General features: G+C 46.2%; 2 protein-coding genes and 1 long non-coding RNA gene across 18 annotated transcripts in view; 1 reads left to right on the top strand and 2 right to left on the bottom strand.

The window, feature by feature from the left end:
* Positions 1 to 20,586, bottom strand: part of LOC125940510 (uncharacterized) — a 467,947-nt gene that overhangs the window by 185,803 nt on the left and 261,558 nt on the right. The window lies entirely within an intron of this gene.
* Positions 1 to 20,586, bottom strand: part of LOC119466294 (uncharacterized PE-PGRS family protein PE_PGRS46-like) — a 422,307-nt gene that overhangs the window by 145,419 nt on the left and 256,302 nt on the right. The window lies entirely within an intron of this gene.
* LOC119466292 (cuticle collagen 2-like) overlaps positions 1 to 20,586 on the top strand; it is a 1,179,781-nt gene that overhangs the window by 1,063,452 nt on the left and 95,743 nt on the right. The window contains exon 1 of one of the 15 annotated variants that reach the window (XR_007463705.1): positions 11,282 to 12,276. The exons of 12 other annotated variants lie outside the window; for them this stretch is intronic. Coding sequence is in view for 1 of the 3 variants with exons in the window: in XM_037726776.2 (XP_037582704.1) it covers positions 12,204 to 12,276 (73 nt within the window). In the remaining 2 variants the exon portion in view is untranslated. Of the gene's footprint in view, positions 1 to 11,281; positions 12,277 to 20,586 lie in introns of those variants that run through there. 2 more of the 15 variants (XM_037726776.2, XM_049656742.1) reach the window with 2 other exon arrangements.

Here is a 20,586-nt window from a genome sequence, read left to right as displayed (position 1 = left end):
GGGAATCGTTAGCCTATGCTTCACCAATTCCCTTTCAAAGTGATGTCACCACTTAATGGAAACCAGTTTCGGGAAACAGGCCCGGAGACTTGAGCAATCGGGCTACCCGGGCAGTCTGCTGACGTCAGTAGCCGGAAGCTTGCAAAAGCAAGAAAAAGCTAGTCACCCCGATTCTGCCACTCCCAGGAACAGAGTCACCGTCATCCCTTACATTCACACCTTGCCCCATAATTTCAAGAAAGTTGGCCGGCGTGCTGGCGTCGATGTTGTGTTTTCGGCACCACAAAAGTTGTCACGCTTACACAGTAAAAGTTTTGGGTGTAAATAGGCTTCTCGCAGAGACGACACCCTAAGGGTTAGCACCTGTTTTACAGGGTGCCTTTTCGGCACACCCTAAAACAAGGGTGTCCATGTAAAGAAACTGTAGGTTGTTGTGAAAACACCCCAACCAAAGGGTGGCACCTACACCCTTCCTTTATTTTTCCTTATTTAACACCCACTGTGGAGGGTGCCAGATGGGTGTACAGCCCCTGTACCAGGTGTCAAATAGCTTGAACCGAACTTTAAAGTGGAACACTTTATAGATGAATGAGACCTATGGTATATTGCTTACAGTTGCCTGAATTTAAATGTTTTTTAAATGAAATTATAGTTAAACAATATATATGTGTATATGCATGTGGAAATTCAAAATATTACTCCATGAGCTATGCTTTGAAAAGTGCATGTTGCCTCATACAGGAGTTCAACAATATGCATCATGGTCTCAGTCATCTGAGGTGTATCACTTTTTAAAATCTGGTTCAAGTTATACAACTCAAACACAAGTTACATACACATGCACTCTACACACACAAAACTATCTTCCTAAACTATGTTTAGGAAGAGCAAGCAAGCTTTAATCTTTGTACAAGACTGCTGACAATTGTTTCACATACATTAATGTTAAGGCTGACCTAATAACAACGAGACGTATTGTACTCTTCTTTTCAGTACATGGCAACACCCAGCAATGTTTTTGTTAAATCCATGCAGACTGCAGTACACCACGTTTCTTTTTTGCTGACCTACACCTGGGCACGATTACATTATCTGCCTAGTCATAAAAACAAAAAAGGTGCAGTCTATAAATAAAGGGGTTGGCACAAAGGCAGCGGAAAACGTTACTGGATCGTGCTATTATCGTGATCAAAAGGAAAGAAAATGTGACATTAAAAATTGCAAAAAACTTTCTCAAGCTATAGCAGAAAATTGTCAGGCTAGCATTCATATGTTAATGCACATAAACCTCGGCGTCGCATTGCCTGCACAATTCTGTTCACAAACTTTGTAACAACCACTCTGGGCGTTGTTACATTCAAACCAAAAACAATCGTTCCAGTACTGTACTAGTGTTGAAGGATTTAGGCCCGTATACTATGTTCAATACAAAAAATGCACTGATGATTGCGACAACCCCTTCCTCCGTATTTTTGACCATGAACAGCTGCTCCTTGTCGAAAAAAAGGCGGAGAAACTCTGCCTGTTCCAGGTTGTGGCAAGAATACACCACTCAGGGCACTTGCGGAACCCTCTCGTCCTGCAATGAAAACAAAGAAAGCTTACTGATCATGAAAGTATATTCATGCTTTGGTGCAAGCACAATATGTTAGGTAATTGGGGTTTAGTGGCGCAAAAGCGACGAAGACTATGCTGCGCCAAACGCAAGGTGTTATGAATAAAAATTTTAAAACAGCAAAAGCGGTGTTGGTCAATAGCTTGTGTAAATAACCGATATCGTCTAGAAACTTAAAAAGGTCCGGTAATGGCACTGGTGCATCATCTCCTAAAACTAAGGCAGGGTGTAACGGTATGTATAACTTATATAAGTTCTGTAAAAGTTTTCGTCTCTGTGTTTCGATGTTTACATGTCAGTAAAATATGAATCACTGTGAGCGGTTCTTGGCAATTGTCGCATATTGGTGGGTCTTCTTTTGTAAGTAAAAAATTGTGTGTGAGGTGTGTGTGCCCAATCCGTAGTCGACATAAAACTACTTCAAAATGAACCGTTCCTGATGACTACATGACTTTCACTCGCGTAAGCACAATATAAAGGAGTTAAGCAAGCAAAATAATGTAGTCATGCAGCCTTAACTACAAACAATTTAGGCTGTAGAGAAGCTTAACACATCCCAGCATTATTCCAATAACCTGTGTAATCCAAGCATGGTCATTTTTGCAGCATTGATGCTCCGCACATTGAGTGCAAGAGCAGTTCAAGATTGTTGGTTTGTTCATCCTTACCTTTTGTATTTTGATTTACGATTTAATTGCTGTTCCCGTATCCCGTATTTAATTGCTGTTCCCGTATCATGTATTGTTGTTCTTCCTTATATGTACAGCGTTTAATAATGATTATGTCGCCCCCCCCCCCATGTAATAATACCCTCGCTGTGAGGGCCTTTTGGGGTGACATGAATAATACAATGAAATAGCGGGTGAAATTAAGTAGAACCCCAATTGACATTCAAAAATACAAAAAGACATCTGGATCTTTATACAGTTGCCAAACTATTTCCACGATTGAAGCCATTTGAGGAAATACGGCATTGTTTAGAACCGATTTCTTTATAAAAATGTGAAGAAACTTACGTCCTCACGCACATATAGCGCTGGCACTGCTGTTTGTTCCGACACATTTGAAGCAATCATCCTCAGAGTTGCAACAGCAAGGAGGTCTGTAAAAAATGATAATTCGTGTTAGCTTCAATAATCAGACAGACATGTGCAATACAATTGCACAAAATTCTTGTTCTTTCCTGCTTGTAAAAGCTCTGTTTACCTTTGATTCAACAATATCTTTGTTTTCTGAAATTGTTGAAAATCACAATCACAAAGCAAGAAATCAAGGAAAATTTCGATCGCGATCGAGCCGGCCACGCTACCATGTAGATCAAACGTGGTAAATTCCTCGTTGGTGGAACCTATAGACGGTTTCATTCAGCGCCACCGCGCACTGGAAATGCTGTGCGCCGGCATCCGGCGCCCCTAGGAAACTTCCGGTAGCCGTTCCTTTTGCTCGTTTTTGCTGGTATTTGTTCGCTCGCACGCTCGTCCTGCGCATATTGTGTTATTTTTCGGGTATATCGATATAAGTGCGACTCGTGGCATTCAGTGTGTTGCGTGACGGCGAGTAGCTCTTGGAGTATCGACTGTTTTCATTACGTTTACTCGTCAACGGTGTTTTTAAAATCCGGGAGCCTACCAAGAGTTCCCCGATTTGCTCTGCTCACTTCATCCAAGGTAAGCTACTACGCGTGGAGTAGCCGGACTGCTATAATGCTGAATAATAAAAATGCTACTGCTCTACTGTTCTGGATGTATGTCGTGTAACTCACGCGAGAGCAGCTCGACTCTCGCCCCGAGTTTGCCCGCTCGTCCAGTTTCTTGCCTCGGCGTGGATCGCCATGCTACGAACATGAGTTAAAATTATTGTTTAGCTGGTGCCATGCTGCCGCTGTTTTATTTTAATGTTTTTCCCATCTGGGGCACAAGTGCACTTCTGCAGCTTTACTACCTAGGTACATGTGCGCATTGGTTTATCATGTTTAACGTCCCAAAGCGACTCGGGCTATGACGGACACCGCAGTGGAGTGCTCCGGATAATTTCGACCACCTGTGGTTCTTTAACGTGCACTGACATCGCACAGTACGCGGACCTCTAGCATTTCGCCTCGATATAAATGCGACACCCGGGGCCCAAACGGCGTCATTCGGGTCAGCAACCAGGCACCGTAACCGCTGAGCCACCGCGGCGGCATGTGAGCATTCGTATCGGTATCGCAAAGCAGAATCGCAGAAAAGTTAGGGATTCCCGTGCATGCATGTAGGAAGTTTCGGCCACATTCTAAAAGCATTTACGAATTAACGGAGGCCAATTATGGATTGCAATCTTGTGCCCAACACTACAGGTTTCATTTTGTTAGTAGTGTGGTAAATTCGTGAGCAGTTAAGTTTCAGTCAACCTAGGCTTCTTGCACTAAATGACTTTTGAGAATGTACAGTTATTTGTTAATGCATATAGAAAAGCAGAAACAAGGCATATGACGCAGAAAACATGCCCATGTACACATGCGCAGCTTACTACTTCATCCTCCATCTTTCAGCAATAAAAGTGTCATTGCGAAATGCAAAACGCCCGTGTGCTTGTGTTGTAGGGCACGTTAAAGGACACCAGGTGGTCAAAATCAATCAGGAACCCTCCATGACGGCGAGCCTCATAATTAGAACTGGTTTTGGCACGTAAAACCTTGGAAAGAAGAAAAAAGTGCCATTAAATTTTTTTTAGTTTTCAGCAGTCCCATTACCTGCCTTGAAGACAACAGTCTGCGTTCATTGCATGTCCTCACTAAGATGATCCGCTTGTTGCTCCGGGGTTGTAACTGAGGGAATGTGTTTGGAGCCCGGCGAAAATGAAAATCGCATATCATCGTGCAGCGGATCGGGCAGCTCTCTGCCTCTAAACATCAGCTTTTGGCGATACCAATCTTTTACTTCGGTGCTAAGCACCTTAAAGTAGTCGCTCGTCAACTCGGCAATATTCACGATGTAGAATCAGCTCATCACAGATTCCACCAAGCAGTGCAAACATCGACAGGCCGGCCTCACGTCGCGCATGCCTTCAAACAACATAGCCGGAAGTGCTTCTAGCTCTCCTGCCGGAAGTTCCGATGGGGCAACCAATCAGCGGCAAGTGAGGTTTGCTTGTAAACACTGAAACCGGCTATACTCCGCGCACAGGCGCGGTACGTCGGACAGCCATTCTCGCGCCTGCGGGTCAGCCATGCCAGATCATACCTTTCTCGCGCCTTACGGCACTCTACCTTCAAAATAACATGACTGATTTTTCCGGGGAAGCAGTAGGGACATTTTCTTTGAGCATTTTCTTTGAGATTTAATGTTTTGAAAAGTCACGGAGGAGCAGCATAGGGAAAGCCTGGCACGAGCGAAAATACTGCTCCAGGACAGCAGGCCCGGTCTCCTCTACGGCCCCTACTGCTCCCCTGGGAAAATCAGTGATGTTATTTTGAAGATTGAGCGCCGGAAGGCGCGAGAAAGGTAAAATCCGGCATGACTGATACAGCATGAGCGACGCAGGCACGAGTAAGTTCACCCGACGTAGCGCGCCCGTGCGAGAATAGGTGACGGCAACGAGTAAACTACCTCGAACGTAATCTTTTTTCCCATTCAGGCGTCCTTTTTGCCGTAAGACGCCGTTTACTGGTATTTTTGAAACAATATTTCTGATCGCGACGCCGGCTTACCACACATCATTTTAACACCTACGCTACGCAAAGCAAACAAGTAGAATGACAACGGGCTTACCTCGTGAGCAAGTTACGAGCGCGTAGACTGTTGACATCCGTTGAGGGGGTAGCGCTGAGCCAACACGGCTGAGCTCAGCGCTACCGTTGAGGGCAGGCTATCCGCATCCAAACACATACGTGCACCTGAACACACGACTTCTTCGATGCGATTGTGTGCAGAGTTTTGTAGACGAAATGTAACATTCAGCACAAATATCCTAACGCTATGACGGCACATCACGAGCACACACGCGCACATCACACAGCACACAGCGACGAATTCGGAACTTCGCCATTTTGAACATGCCGAGAGTCAAGCAGCTTAACCATTCATCGCCTCTATTCTTCGCTCCACCGATGCGTCAAACTCTGTTCCTTGGGGACTTGTTCGACTCTTAAGTACAAATCAAGACATATTTACGGTGAACTAACAATCTGCACAACAAAAAACGATAAAAGCCCACTGACCACACATTTGCAGCTGCATTAACCGCTTGCTGGATCTTTCGAGACAGTGTTACCAGGTTTGGCTATATATAGCCAAATTGGGCTACGGGAAAATTTTTTTGGCGTCGACTTGGACGAGCTGGCTATGTGGCTATATTTGGGCTACTGAAAATCTGCGACTTGGCTGTGTTTGGGCTATATAAGTAGCGCCCTAATCCACGCTCCAGAGGTGGCTCTCATCGGGTAGAAGCAAATATCGAAGGCTGTGTTTTATAGCTGGTTGAGCCGGCCGCGTGGCTGTGCGTCTATGCGTGTGCGAAATGACCCCCCCCCCCCCACTCCCTCGCCTTTCCTTCCCTCTCTGCGCCGTTGTCTGAGTCGGTGGCTTGGATGTTTGATGCACTTAAACTTACACCCTGCTTGACCGTTCGGCACCCGATCCCTGGGAATGGGGATGAACCTGGGAGTAGTGGGTTTTTCACAGTATACTGTATACTAACATGGCTATGTTCAGGAAGGGAGAGCAGTAACATAGAGTCGGGGCCGTCGGGCGATCGTGGCGCCGCATGAAAGAAGGGAAGCACGGGTGGATGATACGCTCTAGTGTGTTCATGGCCATGTCTTCCGGATGAAGTATCGCGCCGGGCACAGCTTACGACCTACTCCACGTTTCTCGCGCGAAGCTTTGCTGCCATTTTCCTTTTCCTTCTAGAGGAATTTTTGTTCGTGCTTAGATTCGTGATTCATTTCGATAGGTTGGACGTAAGATTGGATCCTCCTCAGAGAGGATAATCCAAACATGGGGAAGTGGAGCAAGTATGCGGGAACGTATAAAAAGAATGGGAGCAAGACCCCGAGCCAAAGGTGGGTTCTGGTGCTTTTACTTTTAGATGGTTTGCCCGTAACGTCATGAATGCGGAAACTCATTCTGCTAATATTGAAACATGTTTGCCACGATGACATCGGGGCACCACGTCACATGAACTTCACCCACCGTGTTAGCTTTACTTGTGAGGTGTCGTGCTGCTGGCTCGAGGACGCGGGTTTGATTCCCGGCCACGGCGGCCGCATTTCGATCAAGGCGAAATGCAGGAACACCCGTGTACTTAGGTGCACGTTAAATAACCTGAGGTGGCGAAAATTAATCCGGAGTCCCCCGCTGCGTCATGCCTCCCAATCATATCGTGATTTTGGCACGTAAAATCCCAGCAATTATTAGAGTTTTAGAATGGGGGCCTCAAACGTATTGGGGCCCCAAAGAAATAGCGTCGAAGCCACTGCGCATGCGCAAGACGCGAACTGTATTGGGGTTTTGCGTCAGGCATGCTATTTCATCGATTTAGCAGGAGCCCCAAAAGCTGCCCCAAAAGCTTTCGTCAACAAACATGGCGGCGACCATCGAAGGGACAGCTCTAATTTAGCACAAAACTGGGCTCGATTCATGGTAATTCGTGAAGTTCGTAAGCTAGAAGAAGTGATTGTGGTTATCGCTTTCTCTCAACTAGCATGTGTAATGAAGATTGATTCATTATACGCCGCTGATTACGAATTGTCGATTTCATGGCTCGTAGGCGTATCACGGATTGACTTGACTGCGTGAAGGTGCGTAAAGTTGGTTACTCAAAACTAAGCGCCACAAGTTGCATGCTGCTAATAGAATAAGTTATAAATTGTAATTAAAGGCGAAAACACGAAAGTTTAAATTACTTTTCTTATCATAAAATTTTGTACTTTATTTTAAAATTTATAACAGCTTTTCTTTGACGCCGTAGTGACGCTGTAAACGCAACACGCTATCCGCAAACGCAAAACGCCTATTCCAAAACTCTTCATTTCTGCATGCCCCAATGCTAACACCAGCAAAGCTCTTTGGGGCCCCAAACTTAAGGGGCCCCTATTCTAAAACTTTATTAGCCATCAACATGGTTTGCTTTTTGACAGTAACCGGTTTTCACAGCATTACCACTGTTATCAATTTGTTGTTTACCATTGCTCTTAGTACGCCGTCGCGGCTTTTATCATTTCGAGCGAGTTAGTTCGGGACATCCTCGTCGCAGAAAACGACTGCGCGCTTCTTACACTAGTGTGCCGGTTAGCGCAGTAATCTTTTAAAGCTTCGCTTACACCGATTCAGACACTGAGTAGCATCTGTTGCCTGTCCCTTTTCCTAACGCATGTTCTTGGCGTGCTAGAGACTTAAGATGGTGGCCAGGTTGATGTAAATTGACACTATATAGGTAGTGTGTGTCCCAGCTAATCCGGGCCAAGCTAAAGAACAAACAAAACAAGAAAATGAGAAAACAAAATAGGACGATGAGACAGATAACGCGAGATATCATAGCGCGAAAGACTTGTTTTAGCTCATCAAAAGTGTTCTGTGGAATCATGATGTCGCTAATGTTGATGTAGAGAGCCGACCGTCACGGCGGCACGGACATTTTGTTACGACGGGTTGTGCAAAAAAGGATTGCCGTTGTCGAATGTGAAAATGTATACACAAATAAAATTGGAAATAACAATGGCTATATTTGGCTACGAACTATTTTGCACTTTTTTCTGTTTGGCTACATTTGGGCTACAACTTCTCTAGCTTTTGGCTACGCCGCCTCGTTGGACCTGGCAACACTGCTTCGAGATCGGAAGCGCAGCGCACGGTTCCACCTGGTGCCGCGCTCTGTGAGCACGGTGAACAAATCAGAATCGGTTTCGTTTTCCAGTTTATGCTGTAGTTGCTGGAACAGTAAAATTATTGCTCAACAAATATTTTAACTCTGAAAGAGGATAACGCTTCCTCTTCGACAAGGTAGTGCATTTTGTACAAAGAGATATAGAAAGCAAGGAGAGGAAAGGCTGGCAGGTCAACCAGACGAGCGTCCGATTTCCTACTGGGGATGGCAAACACCAGTGCCTCAGTGTTGAAATGCAGTGCACTGCAATGCTAATTTGGGTTGGTTTATGCATGTAATGGACGGGTAAATAATCAGTTGTGTCATAAGTCTTTCTCAATGTTAGAATAAAGCTCATGGAACAAATGGTGTTGCATGTTGGGTAAAAAAAAGAAAGAAATATTGAATCGCTACGCCTACACGGCATTGGCGTTTTTTTTTCGTTTTTTTTTTGAGTACCCACAGTACAAGGTCCCTCATCTGCGGTCACCATCGCGTAGACAGCACACGGTGCATATCGGTGCATGTTCGCGAACTTATGGCACATCGTATGTGCCAAGTAAGATGCAGCCTTGTCCTTAATGTTCCAGATGACGACTTGCCTGAGTTTGTGCATGCTTGTGGGCTGTTTTATGTGGAAAAAGTTCTTTTTATCATGCTAGACCTACTTGAGACTGTTCGCTTCGATGAACACTTCCATGTGTTTGTTGTGAGCACAACTGACAAGTACAGAGTTACAACCTCTTTTTCAGAATTTGCAACTGAGCCACTGAACATACATAAGCACATGGGGCGCCGTGTTATAAGCGCGCGCCATTCCTTGTTCTGAAGATATATTGACTGCGTTTGGCTTACTAATTGTCATTTCTTCATGTAAAATGGCAAGCTTGGTTTTTCTCACCCAGAACTATTTTAAAGTTGCATAGTTGTAGTGCGATATGTCTGTTCCATGGAATTACTTGTGGTTTCTTCAGATGTTTTGTAATTGGATTGTGTATTTATTTAATCTGATCAAATGATACTGCTGAAAACAAATTCTCTATTGTAGTGCAATTCTCCAATAATTTGTTGTTCTTGGTTCGCAATGCACTCAAGTATGTAAAGAGCGAAAAAGGAATAAAAATGTATTCAACTTACTGGTAATTTGCATGGTTCTGTGGCTAAAACCTAGAATGGCTGGTCCATGGGCAATTGTAGTGTCATGTTCATGTTGGCTAACACGATTTTTAAAAGGTAAAAGCTGTCGAATTTACTCTGTATATAGCAGGCATTTCACCAGTGATTAAAAAAAACATCACCCTGAAGATAACGAGGTGATACAGTTCATGGCCCGTGACCATGAATAAATAATGAAACGTATACTTTATAAGGGCTGATGTTCCTAAAACTACTACTTTTTCATTAATATTTTGATAGGGCATATTGTTATTTCAAAATTGAAACTAAACAATATGTGAAGTTAAGCCATCTGACAGAAATGCTATCAACGGCACCAGCCCCGCAAAATATACACCTGAATAGTGTGGCATAATGCATTGGTGTTCCAGATATATGCACCAGAAAGTTTTTTTTTCTCGAAAATGGAAAGGAGAATGTCATGCAAGCTCTTTTAGAAGAAATATTTTAGAAACTTGTGTCGCTCACCAAGTTCGCACTTACTGGGTAAAGTTTGCGTACAGTCTGACTTGAATTTTGTTTTCTACCGCGTGCTCTTTATTTAAATTGAAAATAAAACATAGCCGATTGCAATATGTGCATATGGAGTCTAATACTATGGGATAGATACACTTGACATGAATTGCCTTGAATACTGTATTACTGAATAAAGCGCCTTTATTATCATCAATGCTCTGGGCATGTTATAAATAGCCTTTGTCGAAGACGCATGCGTATATATATGTGTACGTGTACATATTTGTGTGTCACTTACACCCTTCTTGAGCATAAGGAACACCCTTGATGTCAATCAGAGGGTGCTAAAGATGTACGCACCCTATATATAGGGTGTAGTATTGTAAAATAATGGCAGAAGGGTGTTAAAGGGTGTGAGCAAGGGTGTTAAAATGAGAATACACCCATTTGCGTGTAAAACTTTTACTGTTATGCAGGCAGGTCAACTGCTATCACAAGGAAAAAAACTGCTGCAGAACCAACCATCATAACCGCTTTGTAGGTGTTGTTTACAACATTCCCCTTTCCTGCGGCCGCGAATATATTGGTCAGACGGGACGCAGTCTCAATGAACGATTAAAGGAGCACAATAATCATGTTTTCAAATCCGTTTCAGGTCATCTCGGTATTCATTGCAGAGACCACGGTTGCAATCCGTTGTTCGATAGCACACAAATTATCAGTCGCAATAAAAACAAACATACTAGAGAAAACATTGAAGCGCTTGAAATTCACAAATCTGGAGAGTGCTGTGCCAGTGCCCCTTCGTTTTCACTGTGCGATAAAGAAGTGCAATATTTAAACACATGATTTGTATATTGTTTCTTGGAAGCTGAGTCCTGAACACGTTCCAGCTTTCTGTTCTTTCTATTGTGCCTTAGCGTGTTATTTAAACCTTGGTTATGCGCGCAATAAAATTGCTGTAAGTCAGGACTCTTTCCTATCCCTTCTCTCTCGTTTCCATGTAGATCGTCGCGCTGCTAACGAAAAATGCAACTTTACCAACACGCCCGTTCAGACACTCTTGCTCCACTATAATTTTCTGATGATGTGAGTTTGTTCATTTCTAAACACGACCGAGCTGGACTGGACGCAGGCCGGCTCCGCACAGCTATGAATCTTACATTTTTTCTGAATTCCTTAACCGTACTTTTTGTAATATTGGGATGAATTTCGTGTATATGCCGAATTACGCACAGTTTCGAAGTTGTCACGACATCTATCCTCAAAGTTGCCCAGGAAGGAAGAGCGAATATCGCACGTTTGCCGAGGTACATAGAAGAAATCTGCTGTGTTAGGGGTGAACAATTTTGCACTATTTATTTAGGTCACATTGGCTTCGAAACCACACGTTCTGCATGATAACCTACACCGTGAAGAAGCACGTAGAATATGCATTTATTAAATGTGCTCTGGTACGTAAAACAGGGCCGCATACATCGTTTTTCTGAAGCCTGTCAATTTCTCAAATTTTCTGGTCACTGACATATTAAAAGTTCTGCACAAAGTAAAATTCCATTTTTTTCTGTGTTATACCATGGTGTACACGGACAACGCGTCGTGCAGTGGTGGTGGTTTGTCTGCCGAGGATTGCCTCCCGCACTGCTTGCTGTCGTGCCAACTGAGTGTGGTGCGTTTTGCCCGTTGGCCGTGAGGTGGTGCACCGTCGTCGTTTTCCATCGGTGACGACAGAGTGAGGTCGTTCGAACGTGTTAGACGCACGTTCGCGTTGTGTTATTGCGCGTGCTGTGGCGGCGGGAGGTGACGTGGTGGTTGACGCTACTACCCCACGATTCCGGCGTAATACTCCGTGCTCGGTGAATTCTCAGTCGGTCGTGGTTCCGACGGGTGTGCCGTGCCCTTTTGTGTCGAGTGCGTGACAAGCTTACGGCGACTACGGCGTGACGTATTAATACCACAACAGAGGAACGTGAAGATTCTTGCTTCGCTTGGCGTGGGATTTTCGATTCGCTGCGCGACATCGCCGTTCCTACCTGCCACGCCCCGCCGGAGGTGGTATTTTATTTTCTCCCTGTGTTGAGCGTTTGGTTGCTCGACCGAGAGGATTCCTGACATGGCACGCGACGGCAGCTTCTGCGGGCTTCCGGCTTTGGCGGGGACGGTGATCGTCCTCGGCTGTCTTGTCAGTGAGAGTTTATTGTTTGGACCGTCCTGTTTCGGCTGCGTTGTTTTAGCGAGCTTACGAGACCCGTCTCACAGCGCGAAGCAAACGACGCCTCTTTTCGCAGACGGCTACGTATGTACGTCTGCTTCGGCGCCGCGTTTGCCAACCCGGAAAAGCCGGTCCTCTCGAGCTGACGCAACCTGACTGCATAATCTTGTTTACGTTTCGGCGGTACTCGAAATGTAGGTGTAGAGGAGCGCACGAAACGTGATGCAACTTTACAGTGCCGCGAAGGGCGCTGTTGTCGTCACGAGCGCGAACAATCTCCAACGCGGCGGCCCTCAGAGCGTTGACCTTGTGCGCCAGCTGCTACACGTGCAATCGGGCTGACGTGATGTCTCGGCGCGCGTGTTTAAAGAACGCGCTTGGTTGATGTCTAAATGAAAGTAAATTTCGCCTTCGCACTTTTCAGGGAAGAAGTGCGCAAAGGCATGTTTCCGGTTAGATCAGATGTCCATAAGTGCTCAAATTCAGTGTCTGCGACAGAACATCTTGTAAGACGCCTGAGCCGGCTTATAGCTATAATGACGTCAAGGTACCCAAAACGAGGACTTAGAAAATCATCGGAAGATGCTGCAGAACTTGAGGCATTTCTTGTATTTGTTGACGAATAGGAACAAGCTTCAAAAATACGGAGGTGTGTTCGTAAGCAAAACTACTGCTGCCAGTGCTGTGGTCCTTGCTTAAAGCGGATTGAATGGCAGAAGCAGCACCATGACTGTTTCCGTCCTCTAGCATATCCCCGACAATGTCTCGTATGCCAAATACAGCACTGTTGTTTGTGCCTGCTGACGAAGTGTGGAGCAGAGCATTGACAACCTTAGAGACAAACTTAGAGAATTTACTGTTATAAGAAATTGCCCTGGGCTTGGATGGGCATTAGTTCCTTATTATGCCAAAATGTTTTCGAGCTTGTCCTGGTCCACTTAGTCGTGACGTCAACAGGTATTTGAACCCACTGAAGATGTGAGATACTGCAAAAGTGAGAGTGTGCTGCATATGGTAACACGCATGTCTTCAGCTAAGTAGTAGAAAAAAGTGACAGCCGTCTTGCTTTTTACGTAGCTGGTATGTAGCTCTAAAGTTTATTTATTTATTTATTTATTTATTTAGAAAACACCTTACAGGCCCTGTTTAAAAGAAAAAGTTTTTGTGGCATGTGTGCATCAACACTAGCCACAAAAATTCAAGAGCTAGCAGACAATGAACACAATGAGCTTATTAATCATTTCGATATTAGATGCTTGTTGTGCACTGGGGATAACTTGGCCGTACTTGTAATGAAGTTAGAGGAAGCGTTTACTTTTTCTTCTACTGAAAAGCTGCAGGCTTTCAGCAAACATGGTTTTATGTTCTTTCTTCATCAAGCTTCATCAAGTTGGGCGTGGAAACCATTGCAAAGAACTAACAGCACAAATAGTTGGGTTTTTTGTGCTGACACACTTGCATTTTTACACCAAATCGCTCAACATAGATAGAGCTGTACAGAGAGAAAAACAGAAGCGCTTTGAGCTGAGAATGTGCTAGTAGGTCGAGACGAGTGCAATCTTCACGTAGGAAAAAGTGCAAGTTCAGATGCAATTACAAATGACTAAACCCTCTAGTCCATGCTGCCCATGACTTGCGCCGAATGAAGTCACAGCGCATTTTTTCCTACTTTGTTCTTTATGATTTGCTTTGCACTGAAACATATATTGGCACTAAAAAGCCGTGCTGGAACTGAATTTTTATAGAGTAATTACCGGCTAACCACATCGCGAATGTCATTTTCTGCCTGGTCGGGAACCAAGGTATGGTAATGGTGACAGTGTTTCTGCAAAACCAGCTGGATGCGTTCAGCGTTAATATTATTATTATTATTATTATTATTATTAGTAGTAGTAGTAGTAGTAGTAGTAGTAGTAGTAGTAGTAGTATTAATGGCGACAAGCGGTTGCTGGCTATTTATGCTTTGCGGTAGCATGCAGTACCGCCAGATTGAAGGCACACCGTCATCCTGCTGCAATCTTGTGAAGCACATGATTCAATTCGCAATGAATGAATGTAGATCACTCTTCGGGACTTTTCCGAGTTCTGGCCACTCAACTGGAATTAGTTCCAGCGGAAACAGCAGCGGGTTTTTAAAAATCAAACAAGGGGTATGACCGAAATAAAAAGAATGCGACGCGCAGCATGAATTAAAATGTTATGCTGACTTGGAAAACGGTTACTGACATGACACATACTAGCCGCTCTAGATTATCGCTGCGCTGACTTTAGTGCATTGGATCACGCCCGGATAACTTGGCAAATAAATAAAATCACTGAGGTGCGAACTTTAACAGGCAGCATCTGCATGCGTCGCAGAAAACGCGAAATCACAGCCGACGGCCGCATCATAGCCACGCCGCTAAACGCAATCCCAACGCGCGCAGCGCCACCTGAGCCGGCCGCCATGTTGCATTGCAATCTTGTTCACCTCTTCGCTCCCGCCCGTCGCACTGCCCCTTCTAGCCACCATACTTAGGCGCTGGCCGTGTGGCGGCTGCAAATTTACCATGGGGCAGAAAGAAACGGCGGCGGGTGAGCTAATGGTGATACCAACGCGATTTGAATGCAGATTTTCGGCTTTACCATCTGATAAAGAGTTTACTTGCATAGAGTGCTCGTTTCAAAAGAGGTCCGACACTTTTCGCGTGTATCGCAACCTGAAGGTGGCACGATTTGTTTGCGAGGTTACCCCCTTTTTTAGTTACTAATTTCACTGGTAAACGCCCACAATTCCTACTGGAATTGTATATTCGGATGCAATTTTAAGCTTGAATCTTGCTCCATATGGTTTTCCCGTCATATTTATGAAACTAGAAGAAAAGTTAGAAGACGTCACGTGAGTTGGCCTGCAGCAGTTCAGGTGCCTACTGAAGAAGAAAAATGCGCTGAGAACAATTTTCTGCACCAAAACACAATTTATTTACATAAGTAAGCACTAATTAATTCACTCTATAAGGTCTCAGCGAGGTTATCTGGTTAAAATGTGGTTGCCCTACTGCGCTTGTACCTGCTACCGTCTTGCTAGCATAACACTCAGCTGCCTTTTAAGGAGTGTTAAGCCATCGCAGATAGATGCGCAGATGTGTGGACACAATCGCTCAAGAATTAGTTTTCCAATCACATCTCTGTGCTGATAACATGAGTTTTCCGGCAAGGTTTCATTCTTTACAATAATTTCCTTCATTGCTTTCAAAGGTGTTCTCAGACAGCTCAGATCTTGAGCTTCAGCAAAAGACTTGAGAGCACTCTCACATTAAAAAAAAATCCAGAATTTGTCTGCTGGCATAAATTAAAGTTTTCCGCCTTGCATATGTCCTCACCCACTTGGCAGGTTTTTGTTAACCTGCCAAGTGGGTGAAACACCACCTTACTCAACTAAATATTCATTTAGTTGAATAAGGTGGTGTTCCTGTCCAGGTTATTCAGCCGCTAGCATGCACATGCACACAGAGTAGCGTTCCACAGTGCGGTTAATCGGCTTTAACAAAAAGCCTGCCAAGTGGGTGAGGACATTTTCCTCAAGAGAAGAAACTTCCTTAAAGTCGAGAATGAAGTCACTTCTCTCATCACTCTCTTCCGGCTGAGTGGTACTTTGTACTTGTTTAATTTTTGCTGAGTAAAAGTCGACCAGGTAGGTACTGTCATCGATCGCGTATCCAGGAAGCGGGTTTACCAGTGCCCCAATACTTCTAGCTACAAAAAAGGTCAAATCACAAACATCTAGAATAAACCTATGCCATTGCAACAAGTAAAACACGGCGATCACACCACACTGCAGCCTTTTAATCACTAGAAAAGCCACGCCAACATATACAAGCAACTTCTCTGAGAAAATGAAAACAACAACAAAGGGACATTATTCTTAACAAAATGATGATCCTCACTCGCGTAACTTCGTGTCCGTCGGTACCCAGTTGTCACGTTTTACTTGCGCTGCCCAATTCTTCCTTCGTTCAACGTCGCGGGCGTAACAAAATACCCGCGGCTCTTTTGCGGTCGATCGAGTGCACAGAGCGACATAACAACCCGTCATGTTTCGTTAACACGCACGAACATCACAAAGGACTACGAAAAACACGAGCTCTCGCACCACAACGCAACAAAGAATGCAAATGAAGCGCGCGTCCGTTCAGCTCGACAGTCAGCGCGAAAGAACCGACATGGCACCGAAAAGCCAGAGCGGCCGCGCCGGATGGTTCAAAGGGTTTCCCCACCCTGAAAAGCGGCGCTGGCATCGAGGCACCGTAGTTTTTCTTCCGCGGAGCCTTCGGACGCTGCAGCGGCAAACCTGTTTGCTGGCCGCCGTGGTTGGCTCGAAGCGTGGGCGCACAACGCACTACGACTGGCACGAAGAAGCATGGAAGACCGTCACCTATTACCGCCAGGATCAAGGGAAGAAACAAGCAAACGCGCGTATGCAACGCCCTTCATACGCACACACTGTGATCCTAAGACCTCAAGAACCACGCAGAATAATGGATGAAAATTTCATTGTTATCGATGAGGCAATCTGGAATCACATTCACAACGCTCCCTCAACGCATATAAGGCAAGCTGACCCTGTCATTGTGATCAGATACTTGGCCAGGAGTAAGAAAATAGCGGTTGACACCGATGATCGCGACACGTGAAGTGCCCTTCTGACTTTAACACAGCTTCCAATAAATGGCAAGCCAACTAGATTTCAAGCGTTCGAAGTCATACAGAAGGATCAAATCCGGGGCGTTATCCGCAACGCAGGTGGAATGACTGCTGAGCAGCTTATGATGAATCTGCACTGCCGAAAGTGGGACATTGTCAGCGCTCGACCCCATTGGGGAGAAAGGCACAGCTGTAGTCACTTTTAAAGGGACAAGCCTTCCATACTAAATCGGGCTCAAGTCTTTCACAATATTTAAGTCTACCCGTTCAAATCGCAAGTCTGTGCTTGTGAGATGTGCCACAAATTAGGACACGGAAAGCAGCACTGTCCGAATTTTAACAACCCTCGTTGCGCCACGTGTGGCGGAAAGCAGCGTGGCAGTGACGAAGTCTCTCCCAATCAACGGCCAAAATGCCGCAATTGTGGGATAAACAGCTTGAAACGGCTCGAGAGTGCCCCCAACGAAAAAAGATCAATAAACAGCTGCGCGTGAAGTTAAAACGCCCTCAGAAGCGAAGCCAGAAATCCAATGATTCACAGTCCCAAATTCAAGAGTGCCCTCGAAAGACAGTGACCATGAGACACAGCTTTTACACTGGACCTCCCCGCGCCCCATCAAATCCTGCGATGCCGCCGGAAAATAAACCGCATTTCGACCATGGCAAACCTATGTTTGCTACTCTAGTCAAGGTGGCTCTACAGCGAAGCGTCAGAACAAGCGCAAGCCAGTCACGACAAAATTGAAGGTCAGTCTGTCACTGCTTAACGCATAGCAAATGAGGGCGCACATATTGTTAACCTTAACAATATTAACGGACAAGCGGACGAAACCACCTCTCGACTACTGAGCGTCGGTGCACCCAAGCAAAGACAAAATAAGCTGCAAGTAACGCAGATAGAACCACAAATCCAGCCTTATTACGAGGCTATCTTCTCTGCACGCTTGGCACAAATGGAACACATCATCTTAAGGGTACGAACGATGATAGAACGAGCTGTCGAAAGATGCATTCGCATCATCATGGAGCGCCTAATGCTCAATGAAACGCTCTCCTTGGGAGGTCTTCCCACGGCCTCATCAGTTAATTCGGCCCACTTGCTGTCGGTGCAGACAGCTCCAATGCAGATGACAGAACATGGCTCAGCTCCTCACTCAAGTTATTGTTTACATTCACGGTGGGGATTTGGTGGGAGCCTTGCCGACCGTGATAGAGTGGGACTGATGCTCCGTCAAAAAGAAAAAAAAATGCGGACATGATTTTACGTTGGGAGCTATCGCATACCAGTCTCAAACCCGCCGACCTGACATTGCAGGAGGTGAACTGCTTCATACCACGCCTACCAGGCTACGAGGGCTACGGTTTCCCCGAATACATCGACACACCTGTCCGCACAGCTGTGTATGTGGATCGAAGACTCACCCACACAAAGCTCGACACGGAGCTCTGGTGCTGGAATTGTGCTAATGTTACTGGATGCCGGATTCAACTCGCGCCCGAAAGAATAATAATATTTGTATCGGTGTACATACATCCAGAAAACGCACGAAAAAAAAACTCAGCGCGCCCCGGCAGACTTCAGCTACATACAACATTTTCGGAACATCCCTCCAAGAATACAATGATAATATGTGGAGATTTCAGTGCTCAACACGTAGCCAGAACTATAAGTGCAGCCCAAGCTAGAGCACTGCACGGGCTTGGGCTTACCCGGAAGCCTGGTAGAGCAGTTTTTTCACGGGCTCGGGCCTGGGCTCGGGCACGGTAGGTGCTTTTTGACCCAGCCCCGAGCCGGGCTCGGGTTTTGTGACGTGGGCCTGGGCCGGGCTCGGACTTTCTGGTGGTGTGCATGTAACGTGCAGCGAGTTATCCTCGCGCGTCTCGACTCTGAAAAACATGTGTTTTTCGGTCTCGGGCCAGTTTCGAGCCGGGCTCGGGCCGGGCTCGGGCCTAAGATAAAGGGGTGGCGGGCTGGGCCGGGCGGGTAACGTAGATTATTTCCGGGCCGGGGCCGGGCCCGGGTCTCGCCATAAATTTTTGGGTCGGGCTCGGGCGGGCAGCCCCGCCCGAGCCCGACCCGTGCAGTGCTCTAGCCGAAAGTGGTCGCCGTATAATGGAAGAGTTCGATCGTTATGGACTAGAGCTCCTCAATCTGCGCAATCCCTTACGGGGCTCGGACAGGACACAAGGCAAGCAGACTCAACGCCTGACCTAACATGGTCCTCGAGACCCAGAACCAGCCAATGGAAACTCCATGAGGACCCTCTCGGCAGTTACTATCTTCCAATTGCCATCACAGTGAGAACAAATGGTGGCTCGCCCAGCCCGTCGTCTTACAAGCGAGACTGTACGGTTACAGATTGGGAAAAATATCGGATGCTGCTAGAAGAAAACGGCCCCATTACGAATCTTGCCTATCAATATGCACCCAGAACACAATCAGGATGGACGTGTAGACACAGCTAAACATCTACAAAAGCGCTACGACCAAGCCGCAGAGATAGCCTACGTGGACACCGCCGAATACCCCCACCAGAACGCCTTGGCGGTCGTCGTAGTCGCGGGATCGCAGTATCGCCTTGCCGCGGCCCCATCAATACTCACAACTCAACCCGAAGAAGGAGAGGAAACGGCCATCGCCTTGGCCTATGACTCTACCAATGCACACTACATGATCAGCGATTCAAAAACGGCCATTCGCAACTACTCAAGAGGACTCATAGCACCCCAACCACAGAAAATACTCTCCGGCACACCCGCCTCAAGGCAACGCCGCGTACAGATCATCTGGGCCCCTGGTCATTCGGTTCTGGCTGGAAACGAAGCCGCTCATGATGCCACCCAAGCTCTCGCACACCAGGCGCATCATCCGTCTCCCGAGTCTTCCGATCCTGACGAGCCCTCTGTTCCACTACTGCAGAGAGCGGTTACGCTACTCCCCACCCCCAGCACACAAAACACTGAAGAAAGTACAATCCACCATTTAGCGACTACTTCGCACACAAACTTGCCCAGAGCCCGTGGTATACCACCGAATTTACCCCGATGCATACTCTCCACTTCGCAAAGCCTGCCAGGCCCGCGCTAATCTTGATCACATCACCTGGGCATGCCCGAAAGCTACACCCACGAACACCCACCTCACTAACACTACACGCATCATAAGTACGGCCGAGCAGTGGCAGACTTTGTTGCTCACCTTGGACCCAGAAGAGCAGCTCTGGACCCTACGGATGGCCGAAGACGCCGCCAGAAAGGAAGCGCTGGCCGCCGTCTGAGGAAGGGGAGGCCTGGGGGTTAGTCTCCCAACCCCCGCCGCCCCCAGACCATATCATGGACACAATAAAATTTTATCTCTCTCTCTTGCACACAGGCTATGACGCGTGCCAAGCGCACAGCTACTAAGACGCTGTGCGTGTTTCTCCAGACCAGCCAGATCCGGATAGACACCTCCTGCATCTATGGAAGCGAAGGCTCAGACTTTTGTCGTCTTATCGAGCGAAGGGGCGTCCCCGGACACTAAGAACAAAACTACGCTCTCTACAAGAAGAAATTGAGAAGTATACGGGAGAGCTAGCTTCGGAGCAGTGGATGCAGATGT

This window comes from Dermacentor silvarum, chromosome 10 (genome assembly GCF_013339745.2).
Source record: "Dermacentor silvarum isolate Dsil-2018 chromosome 10, BIME_Dsil_1.4, whole genome shotgun sequence".
Taxonomy (NCBI): domain Eukaryota; kingdom Metazoa; phylum Arthropoda; class Arachnida; order Ixodida; family Ixodidae; genus Dermacentor; species Dermacentor silvarum.
The sequence above is the reverse complement of the archived record's forward strand: the minus strand, read 5'-3'. Positions and strand labels throughout refer to the sequence as shown.